This window comes from Sporothrix schenckii (assembly GCF_000961545.1).
Source record: "Sporothrix schenckii 1099-18 chromosome Unknown Cont44, whole genome shotgun sequence".
Taxonomy (NCBI): domain Eukaryota; kingdom Fungi; phylum Ascomycota; class Sordariomycetes; order Ophiostomatales; family Ophiostomataceae; genus Sporothrix; species Sporothrix schenckii.
Window position 1 is genome coordinate 6,290,003 of NW_015971145.1, and position 27,064 is coordinate 6,317,066.

At 53.7% G+C, this 27,064-nt stretch overlaps 7 protein-coding genes across 7 annotated transcripts; 5 read left to right on the forward strand and 2 right to left on the reverse strand.

Moving 5' to 3' along the window:
* Nucleotides 1–2,353: 2,353 nt before the first annotated feature.
* On the forward strand, nt 2,354–4,334 carry SPSK_08805 (solute carrier family 20 (sodium-dependent phosphate transporter); the record flags this gene model as incomplete). The annotated part of the gene is made up of 3 exons (XM_016735392.1): nt 2,354–2,435; nt 2,517–3,962; nt 4,042–4,334. 3 exons carry the CDS (start codon nt 2,354–2,356, stop codon nt 4,332–4,334), a joined length of 1,821 nt encoding a protein of 606 aa, XP_016588699.1.
* A 1,514-nt stretch (nt 4,335–5,848) lies between these two features.
* Nucleotides 5,849–8,459, forward strand: SPSK_08559 (uncharacterized protein; the record flags this gene model as incomplete). The annotated part of the gene is made up of 3 exons (XM_016735152.1): nt 5,849–6,048; nt 6,112–8,208; nt 8,282–8,459. 3 exons carry the CDS (start codon nt 5,849–5,851, stop codon nt 8,457–8,459), a joined length of 2,475 nt encoding a protein of 824 aa, XP_016588700.1.
* Nucleotides 8,460–8,670: 211 nt separating this feature from the next.
* On the reverse strand, nt 8,671–10,380 carry SPSK_08994 (FAD binding protein domain protein; the record flags this gene model as incomplete). Its single annotated transcript, XM_016735575.1, has 1 exon — nt 8,671–10,380. The coding sequence occupies one exon, from the start codon at nt 10,378–10,380 to the stop codon at nt 8,671–8,673; it is 1,710 nt and encodes a 569-aa protein (XP_016588701.1).
* Nucleotides 10,381–12,735: 2,355 nt separating this feature from the next.
* SPSK_09221 (uncharacterized protein) lies at nt 12,736–14,138 on the forward strand (the record flags this gene model as incomplete). Its single annotated transcript, XM_016735797.1, has 2 exons — nt 12,736–13,345; nt 13,420–14,138. 2 exons carry the CDS (start codon nt 12,736–12,738, stop codon nt 14,136–14,138), a joined length of 1,329 nt encoding a protein of 442 aa, XP_016588702.1.
* A 1,633-nt stretch (nt 14,139–15,771) lies between these two features.
* On the reverse strand, nt 15,772–16,992 carry SPSK_09381 (uncharacterized protein; the record flags this gene model as incomplete). The annotated part of the gene is made up of 3 exons (XM_016735954.1): nt 15,772–16,443; nt 16,565–16,620; nt 16,740–16,992. The coding sequence occupies 3 exons, from the start codon at nt 16,990–16,992 to the stop codon at nt 15,772–15,774; spliced, it is 981 nt and encodes a 326-aa protein (XP_016588703.1).
* Nucleotides 16,993–20,968: 3,976 nt separating this feature from the next.
* Nucleotides 20,969–23,806, forward strand: SPSK_08488 (glucosylltransferase family 2; the record flags this gene model as incomplete). The annotated part of the gene is made up of 2 exons (XM_016735084.1): nt 20,969–22,237; nt 22,544–23,806. 2 exons carry the CDS (start codon nt 20,969–20,971, stop codon nt 23,804–23,806), a joined length of 2,532 nt encoding a protein of 843 aa, XP_016588704.1.
* A 1,456-nt stretch (nt 23,807–25,262) lies between these two features.
* Nucleotides 25,263–26,963, forward strand: SPSK_09001 (uncharacterized protein; the record flags this gene model as incomplete). Its single annotated transcript, XM_016735582.1, has 3 exons — nt 25,263–25,621; nt 25,698–26,001; nt 26,073–26,963. The coding sequence occupies 3 exons, from the start codon at nt 25,263–25,265 to the stop codon at nt 26,961–26,963; spliced, it is 1,554 nt and encodes a 517-aa protein (XP_016588705.1).
* Nucleotides 26,964–27,064: the final 101 nt, after the last annotated feature.

Here is a 27,064-nt window from a genome sequence, read left to right on the forward strand (position 1 = left end):
ACCAATAAAATCGAGACTCGGTACGGCCCACAAGACATTCCATGCATGGAAGGCCCAGCGTGCTGTTCTTTCCAACCTTGCGCGCAGCAGCACGACCGGATTCAGCGAAGACCACTATGGGAACGACCCGTACCTTGCATTGATCCTCAAGCGGCCAAGTGTAAGGACTACGGGGGACCACTTCTACTGCTCTGGAAGGCCAGGATGGAAGGTTCATGGAAGACTGTCAAGACGCACAAGAGTGGGATCCGGCTTCCGGGTCGTGGAACAAGAATTAAAAAGCCTGTATCCCATCCATCCGACGATGGGCACAAGAGAGCCAAGCTCTGGGCGGCCTCTCGCAAATGGCCTAGGTCGGCGGATTGAATCTTGACTACTGTGCCACCCGTGTGCAATGCCTGTCTGGGCACCAAAGCTTGATTTTGCTGTAGGACTCACGTCGAATGCTTGAAATACGGAACAAACGGAGCTCGAACGTTGCGAATTTGTTTTTCCTCTTCATGCACGTCTTTGTAAAGTATAAATTATTGGGATTTCTGATTTCCTTTCAGGAAGCCAGCCTCGGTCGCGCGCGGAGCAGCATCCTTGCCGTGACAATCCACACAACGACAAGCTGCAGCCATGTGCGGCCGTGTGCTCCTCTTGTGAAGACCGAGTTTCTTTCTGCCGTAAGCCGTACTTCGTATCTCATCCACAGCTATTCGATTCATGCAGAAGTGTTGTCCTTGGCACACGGGGTCAACGAGCTGACTCGCTCCCTCCGTATTTTTTTCCCGGACATTGCCACCCAAAGCAATACCCTTTCCAGAGCATAATGGACAATTGCTCTGACAATTTCTCAAAGAAAACACAGCAGCGGAGGAGGTAACCGCCCACACATTGGTGGGGATGCGCCGTGGGAAATCATCGCCAAGCCACCGAGGCCCAGTAGGATGTGAGACTGGACGTAATAGTAGAAAACCAAAAGACATTTTCAGTTCCGCGGACGTACCAAAAGCAACTCGTAAGAAACTCGACTTTTTCTATCAATGCCTTCAAACATTCCGACCAATGGTAGTCGCTGTATCCAACACGTTTTTCAGTTGCTCTGTGTGTCGTGCTCAAAGCCAAGACCGCCAAGACTATCGCCAAGGTGCGAGAGTGGATCGATAACAAGACCGAATTGAAAAAATACAAACTTGACACCGAATGGGGCCTCATAGGTCTTTGTCGGAAGAAAATTTTCGGCGATGCGGACAAGTGAAAAACTAGACAATGAAACGCGGCAGCAAATTCGTCGATATGTGTCTTTCTAGTAGAGGCAACGATCTCTTTCGTTATAGAAAACTCGGTCGATGATCGGAAAGCCCACCGAACATTTCCATTTTACTGGATGGCGACAAGTCCCTTTTTAAATCCCATGTGGCGTTCAGCACTACTGCATTAGCGCGGATTCTTGTGGGCCAGACAGGCATAATGGACCAATCAACGCCACCCGGGTTCCTGTCAATGTAAATAAGCATAAACACCAATGGATTGCCTTCAGGACGACCAACAGAATAACAGAATCCTTTCCAAGCAGCCAGAGACCTTTCCCGCGATTAGGTCTCGGCCCAGCCGGCCTTTGCCGTCACTTTGGAGTTTTCCAAGCTGTTGTCATCTTCTTGAGATAGAGAATGCATCTTCTTGAGATAGAGAATGCATCTTCTTGAGATAGAGAATGAGGGTAGTAGAAGACGGGTTGAAGCGTATTTTCAAAAAGCAGTTTGGATGCGTCGTTCCTCAAGACCGCCCTTGACGGTGTCTCGACAACTCGACAATAGAAAGCAGACCCACCTAAATACCTAGTGCTACCATGTACGGAGTACTCCGTACGGATTTGGCCACATCTTCCAAAAATGGAACGTTCCAAAGATTCAAGGCTCTTTTCAGCGTAAACGAGCACGTGTGCAATCCGTGCTCTCTCCATGAATGGCACGTGTCAGTCTGGCCCCCTGCTGCTTTGGGCGACCGAGCAAGGTTTCGTTAACTCGTTCTTGGCGAATCCAAGTGTGCCTAGAAGATGCTTGTCGCGTGCGGTCCCATAGGTTAAGCATCCTGCGTCGGTGAACCATTCAGATTTGCCAAGCAGCCTAGTACCAGCGTGTGTGCCACAGGACGCTATTGGGATGTATTACCTTCAGAACCGAGAGACGAACGTTCCACAACCGCCGCGCAGCGGCTGATGAACGACGTACATATCTACCCGTCGTTCTGGTCTTTTCTCAATTTTGATATTGCTTGTCTCTTGTTCTTCTTGTCTTCCAGACGACCACCTTCAGCCAACCAGCAACCCGTCGGCCCTCTGATCTTTGATCGGTACAACACCGTCACAATGCCTACTCTTCACCAATACGACTACATCTTCGGCATTGGCACCGTGTTTGCCTTGCTCGATGCCTTCAACAACGGTGCCAGTACGTGACAACAACACCGTTGTTTGCTTTTGCTTCGTTTAAATTGTCATTTATGTTTTGTCCACGCCGCTGACTAGATAGACGATGTTGCCAACTCGTGGGCCACGAGTGTTTCCTCCCGCTCCATCACGTACCGCTGGGCCATGGTCCTAGCAACCGTTTGTGAGATTGCCGGTGCCGTCGCCACCGGTGCCCGTACCGCGTCGACCATCAAGGACGGCATCATCCCGGCCACTGCTTTCGAAGGCAACGCCGGCGTCCAGCTCCTCGCCTTCGCCTGCGCCATCGCCGCGGCCTCGTCCTGGGTCATGTGGTGCACCGCCCACTCCACCCACGTGTCGTCTTCGTACTCCATCATCTCGGCCGTCGCTGGTGTCGGTGTTGCCACGGTCGGTGCCTCGCATGTGCAGTGGGGCTGGAACAAGGGCAAGGGCCTCGGCGCCGTTTTCTCCGGCCTGGCGCTGGCTCCCTTGATTTCCGGCGGCTTCGCGGCCTCCATCTACCTGCTCATCAAGTTCATCGTCCTCCTCCGTGCCAACCCCACCAAGTGGGCCGTCTACACGTCGCCGTTCTGGTTCTTCCTGGCCGCTGCTGTCTGCACGCTCTCCATCGTCTACAAGGGTGCGCCGCAGTACCACCTGACGGACAAGCCCTCCTGGTGGGTTGCTTCGGTCATTGTCGGCACCGCTGCCGGCGTTGCCCTGATCGCGACCCTCTTCTTTGTCCCTTATATTTACTGCCTCATGATCAAGAAGGACCAGTCCATCCGCTGGTACCACATCTTCTACGGCCCTGCCCTCCTGCGTCGCCCCGTCGAGGCTGGCGAGAGCATCAAAGTCCCCAACTACAACGTTGTCCAGGAGGAAGACATGGAGCCTGAGTCCGCTCCCGATTCCGCCGACGCCGAGGCAGGCGCCGGTGAGCCGCTTAAGGACAACGCTGTCACGGTCGTCGATGCCAACAAGGAAGCCAACTTTGATGAGGAGAAGTCCCAGGCCAAGTACAGGGAAATGATGGAACAGTCCAAGCGCAAGCTCAATGCCAAACTTGAGGCCAAGCCCGGCCCGCTCGGCTGGGCCATGCGCACCCTCCGCGACTACCCCATGGGCGCTGGCTCCATCTACGAGCTGCACAACATCAAGCGCTTTTTCATCCGTCTGCCCGCTATGATTGTCTGCGGCGCCCTCTACGGCGTCAACTACGACATCCACGCCGCGCAGACCGGTGTCCTCGGTACCCCCGAGGGTGAGCGCATGGCCCGCGTGTACTCCCACGCCCGCCGTTACCCCAACGAGGTTGAGCACTCGTACTCCTTCATCCAGGTCATCACCGCTTGCACTGCCTCATTTGCCCACGGCTCCAACGACATTGGCAACTCCGCCGCTCCCTGGGCCGCCATGTACGCTGCCTGGAAGACGGGCACTGTCAACGAGAGCGGCAAGAACCCTGTCCCTGTCTGGCAGCTTGCTGTTCTGGCCATCACTCTCGCCATTGGCTTCATCACCTACGGTTACAACATCATGAAGGGTAAGTTAAAGAAAACGTCATAAGCGGTCGGAGTATTTTGTGTTGTGACGCTCTTCGGACGCAAGCTAACAAACCATAGTCATGGGTAACAAGATTACGTACCACTCTCCTAGCCGTGGTTGCTCCATGGAGATGGGCGCCGCTATTACCGTCCTGCTCGCCGCCCAGTACAGCCTCCCCGTCTCCACCTCCATGTGCATCACTGGTGCTACCATTGGTGTTGGTCTCTGCAACGGCACTTACAAGGCCGTCAACTGGCAGCGGGTTGGCCTCTTGCTTACCGGCTGGATCCTGACCATTCCCATTGCTGGCACCGCTGCTGGCTGCTTGGTCGGCCTGTTCCTGAACGCTCCTCACTTCTTGACATCGTAAGAATATATTACTCGGCATTGGGACCTGTTGTGAGAGTTTCCCTCTACCCAAACACAACAAAAGTAGTTTGAGTTCGGGTGGTCATTGCCTCTGAACAACAGGCTTTCCCAGTTTTACGCGATTTCTTAAAACATCTACGGCACTTTTCTCAAATTTCCTCCGTGGTGTGAAACACCTGTGAGATTCATATTGATAGATTCGCTTCGTTTATAAATTTGTTCATAAATTTGTTAATATACCATAAAGCATGAATCCATAAATTATGAATCCAGTATTGTTAATCCATAATCGTGAATCCCGTGTCTAACACACGGACTTTACGATTCCCAACGTAGGTCCTGCTCAGTCTCTGTTCAGACAGCATAATCATAAGTGGCTGGTAGCCTCTTCCTGCTGTGTCCTCGTTTTTTTCCTCTTCGATTTTAATAGCATGAACGAAATACATCGCCCGTTGAAGTTGTGGCACCTGATCTCTCAGTCAAACCCTACTTTACAGATCTTCGAGACGCATCCTATTGATTCTTGCCCTCCGCTTTCACGGGAATTTATTCTCGCTGCAGGCTCGGGCCGCAGTCGGCGAATGTACAGCACTGACGGTCCCAGTTGTCGGCGCCGGTGCGCAGGTGTTCACCGGCGGGACTAAAGCTGCTTTGTGCCCTGATACCAGCGCGCCAATAAGAGCACAATGCTTTACCGAGGATAAGGTACCACAGCTCCATACCGAGCGATCACCGATAAGAAAGCCACTTTCAGTTGTCCGAATTGCTTGTGGGGTGAGCCTTTGGTTTTGTTCAACCGACAATGAAGAGAAAGAAGGGAAAGGACAAAAGGCCTTGCCAAACAACATTTAGGGATGCCACTACTTTGTACTCCGCAACCCGCAACATCATGGCCAAGCCTCTTTCCAACACACCCCACTTTGGCAAGGCCGGATATTTGCGGAAGACAGGAGAGAGCTAGTGACAGGGGAGGTGACAGTTCTCCAGGGAAGTGACGATGAGGCGCCAGGGAACCCTGTAGCATCCATTCAGTTCCGATGTGCCTCACGCTTGCGTTATTGTCGTGTCCAAGCGCCGTCCTCTGTGAGATTGCCGAGTTCTCAATATTGCATCGTACTCTTTTGCACCCGCCGGTGTCGAGGAAGATACCACTCTTCCACAAACCATTCCACAAACAGAGACGACTTTAGATTCGCCGTGTTGGCTGATCGAAATGCGGCGGTGTGGAAGAAACGACAGAGGCCCATAATTTCCCCATATACCTGTGGCCCCTCCCCCCAGACTTTTCACACCCCATTGCCCTTTCAACCCCAGATTTATTCTCCATATTCGGCCTTCAAAGTCCTCGAAACACAGTTGTCAACGCTGCACGAAGACATAAACCAAACTGGTTTTCGGTAATCGACTCCATAAGACACGTTGTCCTGGAAGTCGACGGATCCAGAGCCAGACCCTGCGCAGGTCACGCATATTCTACAACGAGAGAAAAGAGCTGCCAAACAGAAGAAGCACACCATGGCATCGGTTCCTCCCGCTCCAGCTCTCCCCAAGCCCACCACACAGAACGACTCGGCCAAGCGTCGACGCGCATCACGGGCGTGTTTGGCGTGCCGGGCCCGTAAGGTCCGTTGCGACGTCATCGTCAGTGGCAAGCCGTGCACCAACTGCCGGCTCGACTTCAGTGAATGTGTCGTGCAATTGAGGCGCAAGAACAGGTATGGTCCAGGAAGCGGAAGGCCTGTCCTGTGCTCTTCGACAGAAACTAACACGAGTTTCAGGTGCAGAACAATTGTCGTCCCGTCCGACAATCACTGGCCCATCGAGCAGGCTAGCGACAGCGACAATGATGGCGTTCCGAAGCACCCAACCCCGACCGCGCAGCTTGCCTCCTCGACGAAACCACCACCCACACAACTAGCCGATGCCCGCGAACACGAGGCCAATGCACCGCCTCCATTTGATTGGAATGATCCTCTTGCCGCCGTGCTGCTGACTGCGGAGCCAGCAGCCACTACACAGTCCCGCCCATCCGTCTCAGAGCCTGCGTCGACCGAATCGGTGTCGCTTACCGCGGCGGGGTCAAGCGACAGCGGCTTGAGGGACCACGGGCTGGGTGGCGACAACGACTTGGACGAGCTCGACTTGTTTCTCAATATGGACGATGGAGAGGAACAACAGACAACGAAAACAGAAGATGCGGTGCTGACTTTGGCCCAGCCGCTGGGCGAAGACGAGCCCATGTCCTATGAGCTCCTCAGTCACACTGTGGATAACTTCTCGCTCTATGGCGGTGGGATCGACGGCACAACCCACGACAACTCGGACTACGGCTGTTCCAGCTCTGAGGCCTGGCAGCAGATGCACTTCCCCTTGTCGCCACCGCTGCTCAAAACGGGCAACGCCAACCTGGCGTCCATGTCGTTTGCATCTGCGATGGGCGTGGGCAGTGCTGGCTTGGGGCTGGATTTTGATATGCCTACAGACACTGGTGCTCTTCCACCCCGACTGACAAAGATCCGCACAAGGGAACACACGCCAGAACGTACATCTCCGCCGCCGTCTGCGGAAAAAGCGGCATCAGCACCGGCCACGACCGGTTTGTCGACAGGCCTGTCGACGGCTGTCGTGGCACAGCCAAGCACCGCCAACAACGGCCCTGCATTTGTTATTTTCTCGCGGTATCCCTTCCTCTCTTCCAAGACACTCTGGAAGCTCGACCACGAGGATGATGCCCTCCTCCTCGAGCAAAGAGGCTGTCTGCACGTCCCCAAGAAGCCCATCTTAGACGAGCTCATGAAGAAATATTTCCTGCACGTGCATCCCCTGGTGCCGCTGCTCAACGAAAACGACTTTTGGTCTATCTACAACAGCCCTACTCCGCAGTCCACTCCGTTCGGCCAGATATCCCTTTTTGTCTTCCAGGCCATGCTCTTCAGTGTGACGCCGTTTGTATCCCAGTCCACTCTATCGCAACTCGGCTTTTCATCCGCCCCTGAGGCTCGTGCAAACTTCTACCGCCGGGCCAAGACCCTCTTCTACCTCGAGGAGGGCCGTGACGATGTTTGCACGGCCCAGGGAGCTCTCATGCTGACATACTACGCACCCAACATGAAGGACCGCACCAACTGCTTCTGGATGAGCACCGCCATCCACTTTGCCCGCAATGCCAACGCCCACCGCTACTACGATCTCGAGGTCCCCAAGAACACGGTCAAGATGAGCACGAAGCCGAACATAACCTACCAGCGCCGCACCATCCTCAAACGGCTGTGGTGGTTCTGCGTTGTGCGTGACAAAGTCATGGCCCTCGGCATGCGGCGGCCCATGCTGATTGGCGCCGCCGACTTTGACATGTCGCGCCCGGGGTTGAATGTGCAAGATGCCGGCGACGAGATTGATGGATTGTCCGTCTATTCGCCGGCCACCAAACGTGTTTTCAGCCAAGTTTTCGCTGCGTTGTGTCGGCTGTCAGGTGTCTTGACAGGCGCTCTCGATTTGTGCTATCCAGCGAGCGGCACGCCGCCTCGCTCCGACCGCCCGCCGGCTGCCGTCGCCCAGGACTACGTGTCCAAGCTGGACGCATGGTACGAGGCTGCGGCTGCCAAGTTTCAGGGTGCCCTGGCGCGCATCGGCAGCAACGTCGACGGCCAGCTGGTCCTGGTCACCAACGCCTCGTACATCTACTACTACATTGCGCGTGCCTCTGTCTACAATTACCTGTCCCACGTGCTGGCCACACACCCCGAGGCCGCCGCAAGTAGCATCAGCACATATGGCAGCCCGCCCGCCAAGGTCGACGAGTCCTTCCGCGGTGTGACGAAGAGCCTTGCCGAGCTTAAACGGAGAGACCTGGTCCGCTACCTGCCAAATACATTGTATGTTACCCCTGTCTCTGTGTATCTTTCTTTTGTGTCTCCTCTTCCCTCTTCCAACTTGTTAACAATTCAGCGTCTCCATGGCGATACTGCCCTTCAAATGGCACGTGGCTAGTGTACGTATGACGGGCGGCAAGTTGTCGGGCAATGAGACTGACCTTACCATCTACTACGCGGTCTTCAAGGGCTTTGGTGAGCTGTATGAGATGACAGACAGCGCACTCAAGAGCGTGGGGACCATTCAAACATGACGTACGGGAAAGGGAATTTATAACAGTGGGGGTTCAGATTTTGTATCTCGTGTTTGGAGCTTCTGAGACTTTGGCACTTTGGTTTACATACATTTTTTGGGCTGCTGGTTTGATGGGCCTTTTGATTAAAATTACGTACATATGTACAGGCAGATGCTAGTGCTATTTACAGAAAAGGTTTTCTTAAAAAAAGGTACGTCTCTACGTCTCTCTAATAGTTGTAGAAGCCCGAGTTGGGGACGGGAGGCTCACCACTGAGCTTAAAGTAGCCGGGCTGCAGGGTCTGGTAGATCTGGGCGGGGTCGTACTTTTTGGAGACCTTGCGCAGGCGGGCAAGCACCTTGGGGCCGTAGGAGCTGAGGACGTCCTGGTACATGCTGGCGTAGTTCATGTAGACGTAGTCGATCTGGACACCGCGTGCCGTGGCATGGGCCTTGACCTTGGTCAGGACGTCCGATGCAAAGGCGGCCACGGCGGCATCATCCGAGGCGTTGTCCCACATGGCGGCCACCAGCAGAATGAACATCGGTCCATCGCTCTCTGTGAGGCCCAGCGCGTTGCCGCCGTTGCGGGAAAACTGCTGCAACTCAGGCGTCGTGATGCCCTGGAAGACGATGTTGGGCACGATGCCAGGGATGTCGGTGACGTTGCCAACGGTCTCGAAAAAGTAGGAGCGTGCAAACTTCAGCGTGTCGAGGTCGGCCTTGAAAGACATGGTATAGTACATCTCGCGGAGGCCGGGCGGGCTGTCGTTGGCGATCTCGGCGGCCCACGTGACAATGTTATGAATGCCGGTGGTGTCGCCGACGTTGGGAATGGCCTCGAACTCGTCCCATATGGCGGCCGTGGCACCGTTGGCGGCGTCGGCATAGTAAAAGGTGGGAGCGCAGATGTTGGAGCCGCCAGTAGTGACGTATACGACGTAAGCACCAGCATTCGGGTCGTCAGCCGAGTTGACGATGAGGTTGTAAAAGGCCTGGTCAACAGCGTCAAACTCGGTCTCAAGGTAAGTACGGGCCCCGATATACAGGGCCCCGTTGTCGGCCAGCGGGTAGGTTTGTAGGTTGAAGTTGACGACGAGGCCAAAGTTGTTACCGCCGCCGCGCAGAGCCCAGAAGAGGTCAGAATACTCTGTGGCACTGGCGCGCACAAGTACGCCGCTGGCAAGAACGAGGTCGTAGCTCTCGACATTGTCACAGGCCCAGCCATGAAGGTTGGAAATGTACGAAATGCCGCCGCCGGTGGTCAGGCCGCCGACGCCAATGTCGTACAGACGGCCGCCAATGACGGTTAAGTCGTAGGCATCAAGGTAGGCATAGACCTTGCCCCAGACGTTGCCTGGGCCGACCGCCACGGTGCTCTTGTCGGCGGAGAGCTGAATGTTGTTGAGGTTGGCAAAGGAAATGGTCATGCCGCTGGGCACGTTGGCGGCGCCGCGGTAGGCCGAGTGACCACCGCTCTTGGCAGCAAATGGGCAGCCGGTTAGACGGTTGACGAGGACGGCAATGGAGACGTCGGCGGTTGTCTTGGGCTTAAACACGCAGTAGGGCTGAACCTCTGCCTGGTTCTGCGACCAGTACGCGCCAACGAAAGCCGAGTAGGTGCTGGTGCCATTGGCGAGCACATAATTGCTGCCGTAGAGAATCGCGAGACCGTCGCAGGCCAGGGAGCACGGCGACGAAGGTTTTCCGGCCGAGGAGCGCTTGGACGTGGCACCAGCGCTGTCGGTATCGGCGGCGGTGGCGAGAGGCGGAATGGCGCTGACATTGACACCGAGCTGCAGCAGAGCGTCGGAGACATCAAAGTCGGCAGGCTCGACGGCAGACGAGGGCTGGGCCGCAGTCGCAGAGACCGGGACGGTCGCAATCTGGGCCACGGCAGAGCCGGCGAGGGCCGCCAAAAGAAGGCCGGCTGTCAACATGTTCCCCAGGCGTGGATGCGGGTGCAGAGAGGAGAGGGGGAAGAGGAAAGTAGAAGTATGGAGAAAGAACGAAAAGATGTTTGAAAAAGTCAAGGAAGGAGCAACACAGGAGAGGCAACGATTGAAATGGAAATGTTGCACGCAAAAGCAACCCGAAAAAACAAGCGAACCACGAGACACGGTGCACAAAAGAGAAGTGCATACGAGGTTGTGGTTTATGAGAATAAACAAACCGGGGACATGCGGGTGACTTTAAATTGGCGGCGAGCCAAGGTGAGCGGCGGAGACCCAGTCCCGACGGCATGGTCGTCGCGACGGACGCGTGGTTTGTAGGTGAGACGCCACGTGTGGCCGGGGACCCTGCATCTCCAGGTTATGATTTACGACGTACGAAGTTTGTCGTATGTGACAATGTTGTATCCGTACAACATACAGCATGCAAATTGCCATGCTTGCCATTGCAATGATTCTCGCAATTGGCAAGAACAATCAAATGCATGCGGAAAATGACGGCCTGTTGCAGCTGGACATTGGCCAGAGACCCTTTTGAGGCAGAGCTCGAACAGGGTAGCTTGTAATACCAGGGTGACATCCACTGTCGCCATCAACCCCCAAGTGCGGGTTCTCCACTCGGAATGAAGAGCGAGGACATCAGTGTTCAAGTGTAGCCGCAATACATACATCGTAGAACGGAAGGTATGACTTTGGGTGTTGGCTGCCTCGAACAGGAAATTGTGTACTCGTACGGGCACATAAACTTTATTACTCGTGCTGCAGTTCAATCTTCTGACAAGTCCTCAGAGTGTGACCTGAAAATGAGTACGAAGGACTGCACGGAGAAGTCTCTGGAGGAGGAATAGCATGGCGAACCTGTAGTCAGCTTTTTTTTGTCTCAAGTAGAGCCAAGGTAGTTAATCGTTCCTCTCCTCTGTTCTCCTTCGTCTTGTTTCTGAGGATTCCTCTTACGTGAGAACCGGAAGGAAAGGGCTAAGTTGTAGTCTCCAGCGTTCGTGGCTACGCTGTTGTGGTTGCGGTCGTAAGAGGAAGTTCAAGTGCTTTGGGTTGCACGCTAATCGTCTCGCGGTTTTTCTTTTTTTTTTTTTGGTATCATTATTTTATTTTCGTTGAACGACTACGTCCTCATCATCTCAGTCTTTACCTGTTTCGCCCTCTCCCTCTCGGTTCCCGGAGGCGTAAGCGTCAGTTTAGGCCCGTTTCCTTCTCCACTGCCCCTTTTTCCCCGTCCTCAGTTTTCGACAGTATTCCGTTCAGAGTAACCGATTCGTTCGCCCTCTTTCCTCTCCCACTAACGCCTGCATGAACCCTGCAAGCGTGGCTCTTTAGCTTTGCTAAGGATGCCTATGAACCCCAGCCAAGTCGTTCAAATGACAAACGGTGTTATCTTTCATTGCTCCTGTGCATACGAAGTACTTGAGGAACAGCTCTCTCAGGGTCTTTCCAAAGTGGAATCCTCGAAAATAAGATGATAATTTGCATGTTACAACGAAATCAGTGCTCTTGGCAGGCGATGCTGGCAGCCGGAAAGTCCGTAATCACCAGCAGGAAATGTTTTCCGGGCAGGGACCCTGGTTCCAGGAGGCAAAGGATCGTCGGTGCTCATAACCTAAAGGAGACTTGTGCAGCAACGGAGTCGTCCTTTAGCTCATTCCGCCTTTACCTTTCTCTCCTCTTTCTGACAAAAACTCATCCTTCCTCGGTTTCGGGTTCTTAGCGTTTGGCGACCTGCCTTCCGTTTTCGCTGTCTTCTCCATCAATGCCCGTCGGCGCAATTCTGCATGGCTTCCATTTGTTGTGCGCACTCTACTTCGTACATCGTATGTCGTATTCTGACCATCTTCGATCTGCCGATCTGCCCCTCAGTTTACCTGAGATAGGGCAGAACACCGAGAATGTAAGTTGCTTGGGAGTACTGGAAAGGACGATACCTCTGTGCACCAGTGGCAGGTAAAGAAAACCGAAGTACTTTCTGATAGTACCAGGTTGTCGAAGAAAGGAATACTTCCTTCAAGTCCACGCCATCTTACCGACCACTTTTGAAATATCGCAAAGCTGAACAGGCGGGATCACCACCCAGGTAAATCGTACTTGGCACTGACTCGATGGGTCTGTTTTCAGCAGGATCTGCGCTTCAAGACTGCCCATACTCTGCATTACTACAAAGTCGGGACCAAACCCCTGCTGACACAACCGAAGAGATCGATCGGTGTTTGCCATGGACGCCTTGTAAGGTGGTGGTGTCTCTTCTCGCCTTTCATTTTCTCGTGTAAATATGCGTCTTTCCGTTCACCACATTACTTTCCAAACCATTGACTCGACTCGCCAGCCCTTCTCGTCATGGCCGCCGATGTGACTGAGGGCTCTCTTCGTGCCACTGGCATTGCCATGCTGGTCCTCACCACTTTTGTCATCGTCCTCCGCATTTTGGGCAACCTACAGCTGTGGTACCAAGGCCGTCTCGCCGTCAACGGGCAGTGGTGGCACGAAATCCGGATGGAAGACATCTGGCTGTTGCTCTCCTACCTGTTCTTCGTCACCGTCTCCGTCCTGTACCTCTACATCGTCCCGGCCTTCTTCCGACTGACCCTTCTGGGCGAAGGTCTCATCGAACCCTACGCAACTGCCACCGAGGATGCCCTGTTCATCCAGAAGGGCCTCTTTGCTGCCTCCGCCTGCCTCTGGTTCTGCCTCTGGTCCGCCAAGTTCTCGCTGCTGTGCATGTACAAGAAGCTCTTTGACAAGCTGGCCCAGTACAACCGCCTGTGGTGGGCGCTCGTCATTTTCTCGACGCTGGCTCTAGTCGGCTGCATCGTCACGCTGTTCGAGGCCTGCGAGAACATGACGGCCTGGTTCTCCGTCGGCGCCTGCGTGTCTCAGCGTGACATTGTCCACGCTGCCATCAGCATGTGGTACGGCTACGCCGTTGACCTGCTGACAGATTTGCTGAGTTCGTTTCCTCTTTTCCAGTTTCATTGTCATGTCGTGTCTTTCACAAGTGGCCACCTTCTTCTAACGAGCCAGTCATGGCGCTGCCTCTCCGTCTGCTCATCGGCCTTCAAATGCCCTTGTCCCGCAAAATTTCCATTTCATGTCTGTTTTGTCTCGGTTTCGTCTGCATCATCGCCTCGACCATTCGTGTTACCCAGATCAATAACGGCACGCGCCAGCCTACTGTGCCTTGGTTGGCCCTTTGGGGTACAGTTGAATCAGCCACAGCCGTCGTCATTGCCAACTCCCCGAATTTGTACCGCACCATCAAGCGGCAAACGTCGCGTGCCAAGTACTACGGCGGGCACGGCAGCTACGAGAACACCGGTGGCAGCGGCAGTGCCCGGCCCCAACTGGCAACCATCGGAGGCACCGGTGGCCGCAGCTCGGGCTTTCCAAGCCGCAACCGCGGCACGAACAATGACAAAGACAACACTGACGACGTCGAGCTCAAGAGTTTTGGTGGCAGCGCCGGCAGCAACCACAGCCAAGCTGGCGACGGTGGTGTGAATGGCGGTGCCTCGTACTCCGGTGGCCGCAATCCAGCAAATATCGGCTTGGTCGACCCGGACAACAGCAGTCAAGAAGGGCTCGTGGATGAGTTGCGTCGCGCTAACGGCGGCATTGTCAACGTGACCGTCAGCGGTGGGAAAATGAACGCCGCTGGTGACGTCGGAGGCGGAAACTGGCAGGGAGGAGGGATTGTTGTGACCAATACACACGTACTGCAGCGGACAGAGGGCAACAGCTAAATAAGCAACGTCGCGTAGTTCACATTAATTTCGGCCCTTCGAGGACCTATGATGTTATCATTTACGACTTTATTCTTGCCGTGTACGGTGTATTTCTATCGGCTGAAGGCGCAAGAGGCAAGCGCTTTGTCATACGAAATCCATTGGGCTTCCCTCCGCATGACCCCGTTCAGCCCTCGGGAGCCGGCCCGCCGCTCGACGGCAGCGGCCAACTGACATGTGGGCATTCGAAACGCACGTCGTTCGAAATGACTCCTCACAACCAACCACTTCGCAGATACACGTCAAAGTACTAAACCATACATCGTTTCTTAATTAAATGTAAATTATGGCGCCGGTTCCACTTATCCCCTTCGTCGTCTTTTGTTTGCCGGCCGAAGACTGTTGCCGAATGCGATGGCAATAATCTGCTCCGGACCACTGCCCCGGGATGCACACTGTTGCTGCGGTCGATTCAGTCCTGATCTCGTCACCACCATAAATGAGGCAATTCTTAGAGCACACCGGAAGGATACAGAAGAGGTTCTACGGATCGTATTCCACTATGCCCATCACTCGTCCACCAACGCCGGGCTCGAGGGGCACGAAGCCCTCAGCGTCTACTGCCAGTCTCGCTGCGGTCGTTCATCTACCGCATCAACTCCATTATAGAGGATTTCATCACTATTCCCAATGGCCTTCTCCAAGGTCTCTCGGCCAAGTGCATCTATGCGCTGTCAGATAATGTCATGGACTATGTTGGTGGTGAAAGCCGAAAGGTTGTTGAGGGCCTCAAGCAGCTCTCCAGTCAATACAGACGCTCCTTCACATTGGTTAACGAGCTGTATTTGGTGGTATCGTCATATTGTCTGGGGGGACATAGTATTGCCTAACGTATTTTAACAAAAGATAAACCACCCATTGAGTAACGTCCAAACCTGTTTGTTGAAGCAAGGAGCATTGAGCATAATCGCTTGTGGTAACTACTTATGAGATATTGAGACTGGAGACGGTTGTTACTTTCTACAATTGATTGATAATTGTGCAGTGATGAAAAGTTTTGCGGTTAATTTAATAAAGAATGATTAGAAACACGTTTTATTTTAAAATCTTCAGATGTTTAGTTTCGTGTAAAAAACTTAAAAATAATTTAAATGAATTTTTTTTTAAGAAAAAAGAAGTGACGATATTTAAAAGGTTAATAAACAATGTCTCATGAAAACAAATTTTGAGGTAGAATCTTGTTTGAAATATTGAAAAACGAATAAATAAATGTATGAATTTATGGTTATATTTCTGCAAATTCTCGGACATTTTTAAGTCCCACAAATCGATTCATCTGAAATACCACATGACGGGCCGCAGCCCGTTTATTATTTCCCGGCTTACCGCGTACTAAAAGGCTGAAATAGATTGATTAATGTTTCATTTCGGTATTCTATCTGTATGAGTGTGATCCCAGTCCACTGTGTAGGATCGCTGTTACCCAGCACATTTGTGTATTATCTAGACAACGTAAAACAAAATAGACTGCAAATGACCGAGGCAGTAAAAGCACGACTGATAATGACCCCCAAAACGCCGTCCCATTTATAAAAACCATGCCCTGCAGATTATGTTTAAGACGCACAGACAAGCCCAATGACTGAGACGGTTATGACGTCGTCACATCAATGGACAGCTTGGGTACAGAAAAGGTCACATAGTCGGTGGAGTAGTAGGCCTCCGACCCAAAGGCAAAATAGCCGAGATAATCGCTGGCACTGGGGAAGTTGGCATTCTTCAGCGAGAACAGCTTTGTAAAGAGTGGTAGCAGGTCACCATTGAACTTATCAGTGGTCTCCGAGGCCAGCCACGTCAGCACGTTCTGCTTCAGACTGTTGGTGCCGTAGTAGAGGCTGAACGTGGTGCCGTTAAGCACTTCCGTTGTGAGAGCACCGGTGGCGAGGCCAATGGGCTGTGCAGCAGCGCCAAAGTCGGCAAACCACACCATGACTTCGTACGCCGCCTTGGAGCTGTCTCCCGACTTGGTCTGGTCCTTGTCCAGGAACATATCGACGGCAACGTTGGCGTTGACGTTGTCGGCGGTCAGGCCGGACTCGTCGGTTGTTGCGGCGGTTTTGTTGCCGACACCATACGTCCACTCGACGTCGAGATCGATATGGACCAGGGACTCAACAGTGGCCGGGAAGACACCGCCGTCCACCAGAACGTTGGGAAATGCGTGCACAGGCTGGCTCTCGGGACCTTGCGGGTACTCCCAGGTAATGGACCAGGCAGGTGCGGTGGTCTTGGTCGGATACGTGCTGTTGTCGTATGTGGTGACCTGGCAGTGTTAGCAAGGCGAACGTTCGGGCGTGGTGGGCCTGAGCCGCTGCCGACATGTGCCGGTGATTGTGCGTAGTTGTGAGTCTGTGTAGGTGGAGGGAAGAAGGACCAATACGTACATTCATACAAAGACCACCACCTTCGGTAGGATCCCAGCCCCACTGGTTAGGGTTCACTGACGAGGCGTTAGTAAAGACAATGGTGATGCGAGACAACAATGACCAACACGAGACAGAGGGTGAGTGATCGTGAAGCTTAGTAAGCATGGATTGGGGATGGGAAACATCGACGTACGTGTGAATTCCTGGCCTTTTGTGATTGGCGTGATACCGTAAGACTTTTGGCAGTACGTCTTCGTCGTGAGCTTATTTCCCGTGCCGCCGCCGCCGTCGGAGCCGGCGCCGCCGCTGGGCTGCGGGGTGTAGATAGGCGCATCGCCGACGGAGGAGCGCTGGGCGTCAATGCCAAAGAGGATGGCGAGCGTCACGCCGATTGGGATGACGAGCAGCGCAAAGTTGACGAGAAACGTCACGCCGAGAACGGCCATGGTGAGGGGATGCCCGTAAACAAGGCGTACACAGCGTGTACTGCGAAGACGACGGCGAGGAAGTTGGCGACGAGGGCGCCGAAACGGAAAATGAAGCCGGCCAAAGGAAGAAAAATAGGAAAGACGAGATCGAAACGAGAGCAGGAGTATGCAAACGAATGAGAAGCTACACGAAGGCACGAAATTCGTAAAGCACGGGCGGTCGAGGGATATGAGAATCGGCGATTGGGACGGAAGGGAGGGAGAGCGGAGATGGAAGCGGGTCAGGCGTAGGATTGTGGCCAACGAGTACAGAACACTACCCGGAGGAGAACAAAAAGAGTGAACAGCTAAGGAGTGTACAAAACAGGGCAAAGAACGAGCATCGGAATGCAAAGACGTCAGCCACGGTCTGTTGTGTTTCTTTTACAAGAATGGAGCTGGACAAGAGAGGGCAAAGTGGATATGGTGAAGCACGGCAGGAGTGGGATGTTCAGGAACAACTACGCTGCACTGATACGGCGACGCCCGTGGTCTTGGGAACAAAACAGGAAAGGAAGGGCGGCGTGCTGGGTGGGGGCTTTGGGCGATCGATGACTTTGCTTGGCACCTGCAGGCCTTGCGACTTCGAAGTGGTGCGGTGTTCTGCAGTGGGTTCTAGCTCCAATCGAGCTCCGCCCTTGCCACCTGTGCCCAAGCTGGACGACTTTCGAAGAAAAGTGCCGAAGTTGCTCCTGTTTTTTTACCCTCTCTGCCCCCCCTTGGTCTTTGCTGTTTTATTTGATCTCAGACACGCCGGAATCTGTTTAAAAACGGGTGGGTTGCCGATGACAGGCCATATGCGCATATTGAGAGAAATGCGAGTCCTTTGCTCCGCAGTATCTCACAGCGCAGTCTGTGTGCTCAGTCTTTGTTCTCTGTGCTCGTATTACACTCTCCGCGTCGCGTATTTTTCACACTGGAATTGTATTACGATGCATGCACACCCAGGCCGACAACCGAGCGGGTGGGGGGAGGGGCCGGAAACGTCAGTAACAGAAATCGGTTCTTGGGACGTAAAATGATTGTCACACTAAGATACTCGTACTCCTTACACAGTACGGATGACGGTTTGCACACACAACGCAGGGAGTAAAGGGTGTGCCTCAAAAAAAAAATAAAAAAATCGGCAGGGCGTCAAGGCGTTTGTAATTGTCTCCACTTATCCCCTGCCGGTCTGGACTGCTTCCCTGGCGAGCCTGGTTCTTCGCTCTCCAAGCCCTGTCTGGACTTGCCCATCAAAAGACAAAGGCGACCTGGGCGGCGGACTCCGACCTGTCTAGTGGCATCCGGACCACGCGTTGCTATAATTAGGCACCGACGGTGGCCAGCGCTCTCAGAGATACGAACAACGGAGCTACAGGAAAAGATGGAAATAACGAGTGGCAGAGGACCAAGGGGCAATTAGACGAAGGAGATGGAGAAGCTTCAGCTGCATTGGATATAAAAAAAGGAAATATGGGATACGTCGTATGTTTCCCCTTGTTTCTACGATGTAATAAATTAGCGAAGAATCGCGAAGAAAAAATTAAATAAATTAAAACAATTCAACCACACTGAAAAAAATTACACCGAAACTATACCACTGGGCGCTCTCATTCAGAGGCAAAAGACAAGCCATTGGGTGCTAGAGGGGCCAAAAGACGCGAAATTTTCTGGCCCCAGTGACACCGCACCGTGCTAACCGACCTCCTTACCAGAACCATGCCCCAGCCCACTACGAGCCCACCCAACACACCGAACGCGCCCACCACACCACTCTAGCAATCCTGCATCATCCAACGCGTTGGTGATAGGCGCCCCATTAAGGCACAGTGGGTCTCGAATCGCGCACTAGCCACTAGCCTCGCGGGATTTTCTGCAGGGGCATTCGGTTCCTTCTCGTACAGTCTCCCAAGATTTTTCTCATTACTTCGTATGCTTCCTTGTCACTTTTCAGTCGTGTTTGGGCACTGGCAGCTCGTATTGGCATCGTTTAGCCAGTCTCACTGCCAACGGAAAATGCTACCATATCATTCCGTTCCTTCTCCGCTGTGGTCATTTTCCTCACGATGCACACTCCGTCGTGGGCCATGGTTATACGCACCATATCGCAGACCACTGAACAGGAAGTGGCTTGGCTTGGTTCGAAGGTAGGCTTCTCCAGGATACGAAGAGTGACGCGAGAGAGGGTGACGAAGGCGTTTCGACGTGCCTTTTGCCTGCTTTACGACACCCAATTTGTACGTGTTGTGACAGCCATTCCTTTTTTGTTTGTCCCTACCCTCCTGGAATTATTTTTCGCCCCCTGTCTCTGCATGATTAGTGCATGGTTGTTGAATTTTTAATAGCAGCCCTGCCAGGAATGGTCACGGGCCGCAGCCACTACTCAGTGACAAAGCATATCAGCAACGCAGTAAATTCAGCGTGGCGCGTTTCCGTAAGGAGCCCAGGCAAGAGTTTGTTTTGGGGGCACGAGTCGGATGTTTCGCTACTTTGACTGGACACCGCGCTCATGTACTGATTGGAATGATACATCGTAGACCAATGGACGCTTTGAAACAGGGAACGGCAAAGGAGAGATGTCACAGGCTGAGGAGATAAGACGACTACCGAAAAATTGGAGCAGTTGGATGAAAAGTGAGATAAACAAAGGGATAACAAAGGACTTGCTGGGCCAAGGGTGGATCAACCACCCAAAAAGGGGAGAAAAGGAGCCAGTGTTTACACAGTGGGTAAGAAGGGAAGAAGAAAATTTTATTGACAAAGACATTGATAGAGACACGAGGCACTGTGGCTCTTTTGCTACACAAACATACTAGCAGAGGACACGCCCGAGCTGCCCGACGCCTGTAGTGTTTTCGCAGATTATTTCTGGATTTCAGCACTGCCTGCAAGGCGCATCGCTTGTCGTGCCGGAGTGGCCGCAGGATTCCTCGGGTGAGTGTGAGTACCGAGAAGGAGTCGAGCTTTGCGTCAACCAGCCTGAGATAAGGCCCTGCGTTAGCGCCAAGGCCGGGCTACGGGGCAATATGTTGGCTTGGTGCCCGTTCGTACATGTACACTGTCTTTTGCACGTACCTTTTGCCTTCACGGTGGGGTGCATATTCCTTTTTGTTCTTTCTTGCTCCATGTATTTGTTTTGAATCAACTGGATGATGTTATGTGGTTCCTGATCAGGTGGAGAGTCTCGTATCGCGCCACTTGTCTCGCCCTGACAGTGCCGCTGTTGCGTATTCAAAGCCAATCCCCATCCTTTGATGTCGTACTCAATATGTGTACTCCGTATCGTCAAGGTGGCCTCGTCCACTGTGCTTTGTTTCCAGTGCCACGTCCTTGTTCGCCTGGCCGCTTTGTTTCTGCTAACCCTTCCCTTCTTTCCTTGGATTCTTGGATGTTCTGATTTGTTCACTTCGTCTCCAGTTTGTCTCCAGTTGTCTCCAGCTCCTGACTCGCTGCCTTGCTGTCCGATCCCCTCTTATCCTATCCGCATTCTTGATTTTCTTGCCTCCTCCTGATTTTCCCTCCTGTTCTCCCTCCCTTCCCTCCCTCCTTCATTTCCTCCTTTCCTTTTTTGTCTTGTCACCAACCTCTCAATTTGACTTGGCCCTCTTACTGAGTCCGTCACTTCTTTCGTTCGTTTCTTTCCTTGCCAACCCTCCAACTTTCGCTCGCTTGTTCTTTTGAGTTTTGTTTATTTGGACCTGGCACCGTCATTCCAGGACACACGCTCGTTTGCTGGAGGATTCTTAACGATTGCTGCGTATTAAATATTGGAATACTTCAAACCTCAAAGAACGCGTGCAGCTCGACCAGGGGATCTCTCGGATTAACCCCCCCTTGGCATCCGAGCTCAACGTCAACAGACCTGGAACCCAATTCACTCGCTCAACCTCTGCCAGCTTCCGGCACCAATTTGAAACCATAAGCAAACAACTACATACCATACACTCAACAGACGCTCGCTCCGAGAGACGGGATGCAGTCTCAGCGCGATTACTACGACGACGGCTCCGGCGCCGACCAGTCGTATGGCAACCCGGTTGAGATGCACGACATGAACAACCGGAGCCCGCCATACCAGCGGATGCCGCCGCCACGGCCTCAACGCCAGAATGCTAACAATGTGCAGCCGCCGGCGGCTGACCAGTATAGCTACGTACCCCAGGCACAGGATGACGGCTACGCAACACCCTCTCCGTACCAGGAACGACCGGACCGGCGCTGGATGACCGGCCCGCCATCCACAGACTTCTCGCGGCCGCTTGTGTCGCCTCGCCAAGCGCCGATCTACCAGTCCGCCCACACGTCTTCGACCGCCGTCGACATGGACGGAGACAATGCGTCGTCTGGGTCCCCCCCCTGGGCGATGAATCTCAACAACAGCAGCGGCTTTCTGACCGAGTCGCACAACATGTACAACAGCGGCTTCCATTCCAACATGTCCTCGCCACGCAACAGCGCCCGCGCCAGCACCACAGACCTGGCCTTTCTGAAACGCCACAAAGCCATGTCGTCCATGACCGACTCGCGCCCTCCCAGCCGTGACCAGAGCCACGTCACGCTCACCAACCTGCTGAACCAGACGCCGGAGCCCGTGCTCAGCGAAGACTGGGTCGTACCGGGTACCGTTGCCCAGATCCACAACCGCGACGACGCCGACACCTGGAAGGGCTGGCGCCGCTTGGTCTACAAGTTTACGCCGTACCTGACGGTCCTCAACATGGGCCTGTACCTCCTGTACCTGACGTACCGCATTATCTGTATTGTGTCCGCCCAAAACAGGTTTCGCACCGTCTTTGCCGCCGCCTGGCTGTTTGTGGCTGTCGAGGTCGCCACAGCCATTCCGTCGCTGATGCACAACTGCTGGACTGTCATGGCCATCCACAAGCGCCGCCGGCCCAAGCTGCGGTGGATGGGTGACGACGCCCCAACCGTGGATGTGTTCATTACATGCTGCAAGGAGGACAATGACGTTGTCATGGACACGGTGCGTGGCGCCTGCGACCTCGACTATCCCCGCAAGCGCTTCCGGGTTATTGTGCTTGACGACGGCGCCGTGGAGAGTCTGGCCAAGGAGGTTGAGGCGCTGTCTGCAACGTACCCGAACCTGATGTACATTGCCCGCCCCAAGTACCCCGGCGTGCCCCACCATTTCAAAGCGGGTAATCTCAACTACGGTCTGGACGCGTCGCTGTCGTTCCCCGGCGGTGCCGGCGAGTACATGGCTGCGTTGGATGCTGATATGGTAAGTGTTTGGCAACGAGTTGATTTTACCTCGTCTTACTAAGCCTGTGACAACCCGCGTCTTGGCATCACGTCGTCTTGATGGGACGAAACCGATTCGACATGGGTCCCACGTGGTTTTCGCACACCTCAAGTCGAGATGCAAGCCAGATGCGGGCGGCATGCACGCAGTATAGCGCAGAGAACACGGAACTCAGAACTAAACAAACCGTACTTCTCGTGCTGTGGCGTCGCCGTCTGCGCAAGCGTGTCAAAATCCAGATATTTCGAACTCCAGAAAGACACAGTAAGCTGACTGAATATCCAGATTCCCGAACGCCAGTGGCTGCGTGCCGTCATTCCCCACCTCGTCGTGGATCCCAAGATGGCCCTTGCCTGCCCGCCCCAGCTCTTCTACAACACGCCGCCTGGCGACCCGCTGGCCCAGAGCCTGGACTTTTTTGTGCATGTCATCGAGCCTATTAAGGACACTATGGGTGTCGCGTGGTGCACTGGATCTGGCTATGTGGCCCGTCGCGAAGCCCTGACTGAGATTGGCAACTTCCCGCTCGGATCCCTTGCTGAAGACGTCGCCACCTCCACGAAGATGCTTGGTAAGGGCTGGAAGACAGCTTTTATCCACGAACCCCTGCAGTACGGCACGGTTCCCGACGATTTCGCCAGTCACCTGAAGCAGCGCACGCGCTGGGCCATCGGCACCGTCGATACGTCCTTCAAGCTCAACTTTTGTCTGTGGGGCGACTCGGTGCGCCAAATGACCTTCGCTCAGCGCTTCTCGGGCTTCCTGTATGCCTCGCTGTCGCTCTACACCATCCTGCTCAACATCTCGCTCTTTGCCATCCCCGTCATCCTGCTGCTCGGCAAGCAGCTCGTTGCGTATGCGGACGAGAACCAGCTCCGCTGGCTTGTGCGCGCTTGCTTTGCTGCCATGATGTCGAACCGCCTATGCGAGCTTGTCATGTTCATTCCCGCCGGCTACCACACCGGCCAGCGTGGCTCGCGCTACCAGCTGTGGATGTCGCCCTACATTGCCCTGTGCCTGATTCGCGCCTTTGCTCTGCCCAAGTGGCTCGGTGGCCAGGCCCAGGCGTTCACGCCCACCGGCTCCATCTCGTCCAAGCTCAACGAGCGCGACGCCCGGATGCGCAAGAACATGGTCAAGCGGCTTTGGGCCATCGTCGTCAACTACATGGGCTGGTTCCACATGATCTTTGTGTACATTACGCTTGTCGGTGTCGCCATGTCTACCTACCGCTGCTTCTTCTGGTACACGTCGGTCAAAGCCGTGCTGCAGGGCCTGGTCACGCACGCCTACTGGCCGCCGCTGACCTTCCTCTTCATCTGCAGCTCTATGTGGACCCCCATTGCCTATGCCATCGACCCACCCAGCATGCCCGACCGCGAGGAGCTGCTCAACCGCGACCCCAAGACTGGCGTTGCCCATCCCACTGACAAGGCCAAGAAGATTGCCATGAATGGCCAGACCGCATGGTACGAGCTGGAGTACACGACGACCACGCTGTACACCACTCTCATCTTTGTCATGTCCTTCCTGCCTTTCTTGTTTTAGAAAGACTCGTTCACGTCATGATTCCTGGCTTTGGTGATGGCAATCCCTCCCGTTTTCTCTGACAACAGTGTACATAGCATTGCTTAGCTGATTAGTTCTTTTTTTTTTTTTTCGTTTTATTTTCGTCTCGCTGCTTGTTGCCAGCATTTGCTTGCAGTTTCTTTTTTTTTTTTTTTTGCTTTTTACTTTTTTTTTTCCATTGTTTTGACATCGTTTTTTTGCCTCCTCCACTTCGTTACTCTTTTCACTTTACAGCAACCGGTACGGCGTGCACGCCTGCCATACACGACGCACGTTGGGAACAGGATTTACGGCCACCGGATACAATCGGCGTTCTGCATTTGGAAGGGCTCTTGCCCGTAATGTAATTCAGTACATAGACCATACAGGGGAAGCGCCCGGGCATACACATACGGCAACGAGTATATATTATTTGATATTTGACGTTCTATTTTATTTTAAATTATTCGGACTCCCGCCGTTGATTGGCATAGAATTGCAGTTTGTCGAATCGCCACCGGAAACGGCTCAGGCCCGTCTCGGCCCGCAGACTCCAAGTGCCTTGGGCCGCGGACGACAGCCAAGTGTTAGATAATACTGTGCAACACAGTGCACACATTACAAAAGTAGACCGTAAGCCGAGAAAAACCTTGCTCTGATTTCTTGATCTTGAACGAGGCACACATAATTTTTGTTTGGCTGTCATAGGAGCTGCGTTGTCGTACGACTCGTATTTCTTCGGAGGCCGATGCCACCATGCACCCAGCTATGGCCACTGTAGCACAGTGGGTATTGCGGTATCTGGAGTCGCGTCAGCAGGTCATATAGCGCACCTCGTTTAGTGTCCATTTGCTATGTGAGCCAGCCCTGGGATTTTCAAAACACCTTTAGCATAGTTACGCGAAGACGCAAAATAAGTGTCGAATGTTCTCACACCGTAACGCACATTTCAGAATCCTCGCCGTATATGGTGATTGGTAATGCGCAGCACAGATCGGACGAGAAACGCGCCGTTGCGCGATGTATTCCGCCGTATCGGAGCCTCGCCGGCAACAGCACGTCATTACCTGCGATGGCGAACAATGCGGCAGAGCTGACGAGCTAACGGCGTGGGATATGAGAAGGCTCAAACCCCGCATAGCACGCAAGACGACCTACGACAGCGGAGGCTGTGTGTGATGTGCTGGATATATGATCCGATGCGCCCACACGAGAGGCGAGATCATTCATTATCTGTTGACCTTGGTGGCATTGGTTGTCGGGCACTTTGTTGTACAGGCGCAGTGTTGCATGCGTCTTCTTTAAAACCGATATCGATACTTACACTGCAGCAAGGCGGCCGCGCGGTTCATAGCGAGTAAGCATCAAGGGCCTTGCGGTATTGCACAGACTTTCGGAGTTGCAGAACAAACAAAGCAAACGAGACAAAAACACCCTGTCGCAGTTGCCAGTTGCCATGGCACCGCCCATCAAGTCTGTCGCCATCATCGGCGCTGGCGCTTCAGGTGAGTTCCCCAGTGCCACCATCCATCGCCGCGTACTCTACAAAACACATCTAATACAATCCCCAGGCGCTGCTTCTGCGTCTGCACTTGCAGCAGAAGGATACTTTGACGTGATCAAGGTTTTCGAGCGGCGCGAGGAGCCCGGCGGAACATGGATCTACGACGCTGTACCACCGGTTCTCAAGCTCGTCCCGGGCGGCTTGCCGCACGACATCGACCCGCCACTTGCCATTCCCGAGGTCCTACCGGCAACATTGGCGCCAAATAGCCAAGAGCGGTTCACCAAGACGCCCATCTACGACGGCCTCACGTGAGACAACTCATTGTTCCCTGGGAAGAAAACATAGACGAACAATTCATTTGCTAATGCGCTGTCTTGACTGCAGAACGAACGTTCCAGAAATTGCCATGTCCCTCTCCGACCGGCGCTTTCCTTATGGCCCCTTTGTCCCTCACTGGATCCCAAAGAACTACATCCGGGAGTACTTCTCACTGCACGGCGACGATTCGCTCCTGTTCTTGAACACGACGGTGGAGGACATCTCCCAAATTCACGAAAAGTCACGCGGTGCGCACAACCGATGGCGGCTCACCTTGCGGAAGCACGACCGCACGCGGGACGTCGACGAGTGGTGGCAGGAAGAGTTTGATGCCGTTATCCTAGGCAACGGTCACTACGCCGTTCCATTTGTACGCCGCCCCTTGCGTTAGTTTTTTCTTCCTTACCTTCAGGGCCCCATTTCTAATCGCTGTAAATTCAGGTCCCCGCAGTGACAGGTCTGCCTGAATTTCTGGTCAACTACCCTGGTCGTGTAATTCATTCCAAGAGTTACAGGTCACCAAAGGTGTACACTGGCAAGCGCGTCCTTGTCATCGGCAATTCGGCTTCTGGTCATGATGTTGCTGACCAGCTCGTAAAGTACGAGGGTGTACACCACCCTGTGTACCAGTCGCGCCACTCGCGGTCGCTGTGGGAGGGCGATGAGCCACCAGAAGGTTTGGTATGGAAACCAGTCATCGACGAGTACAAGGCAGACGGTACGATCGTATTTGTCGATGGCACGGAATTGGGTCCGAACGACGTCGACGTCATCATCTACTGCACTGGCTACAAACCTTCGTACCCTTTCTGGAACGTGCAGCAGAACGGTCGCAGGCTGTACAACTACGAAGAAAATCGGTTCGAGGGCATCTTTCAGCATACATTCGTGCGTGACTTTCCCACACTTGGTATTGTAGGCCTGCCTCGCACGTTGACTTTCCGGTCGTTTGAATACCAAGCAATTGCTCTGGCCCGGCTCTGGTCCGGCCGTGCTGTCCTCCCACCTGTCGCTGAGCAACAACTTTGGGAAGAAGAGCGCATTGCCGAGCGCCGACACAGCGGCAAGAGGTTCCACGATATTGAATGGGATACTGGCGAGACGGACAACTACCTCAATTTCCACTATCGCTTGGCTGGGTTGCCCCAATTGGATGGCAAAGGCCTCACGCCACCGATTCTCAACTCGGCGACACGCTGGGCACTTGAAAACATTAAAAAGTACCCCATCATCCGGCCGTCACCACCGCCAGATAGAGACGCAAATCGGCGAGCAGCGGAGGATGACTGGGTGGTTATAGAGGGTGTCAAGGATTCGCTTTGGTACATTTAGTTCGCGCCACACATGTTGATTTCCATATTGGATTTGCGTTTTCCCTAGCTAGATAAATGATGATGACCAAGGACCTGAAAGCTAAATTCCACCAGTGTAAA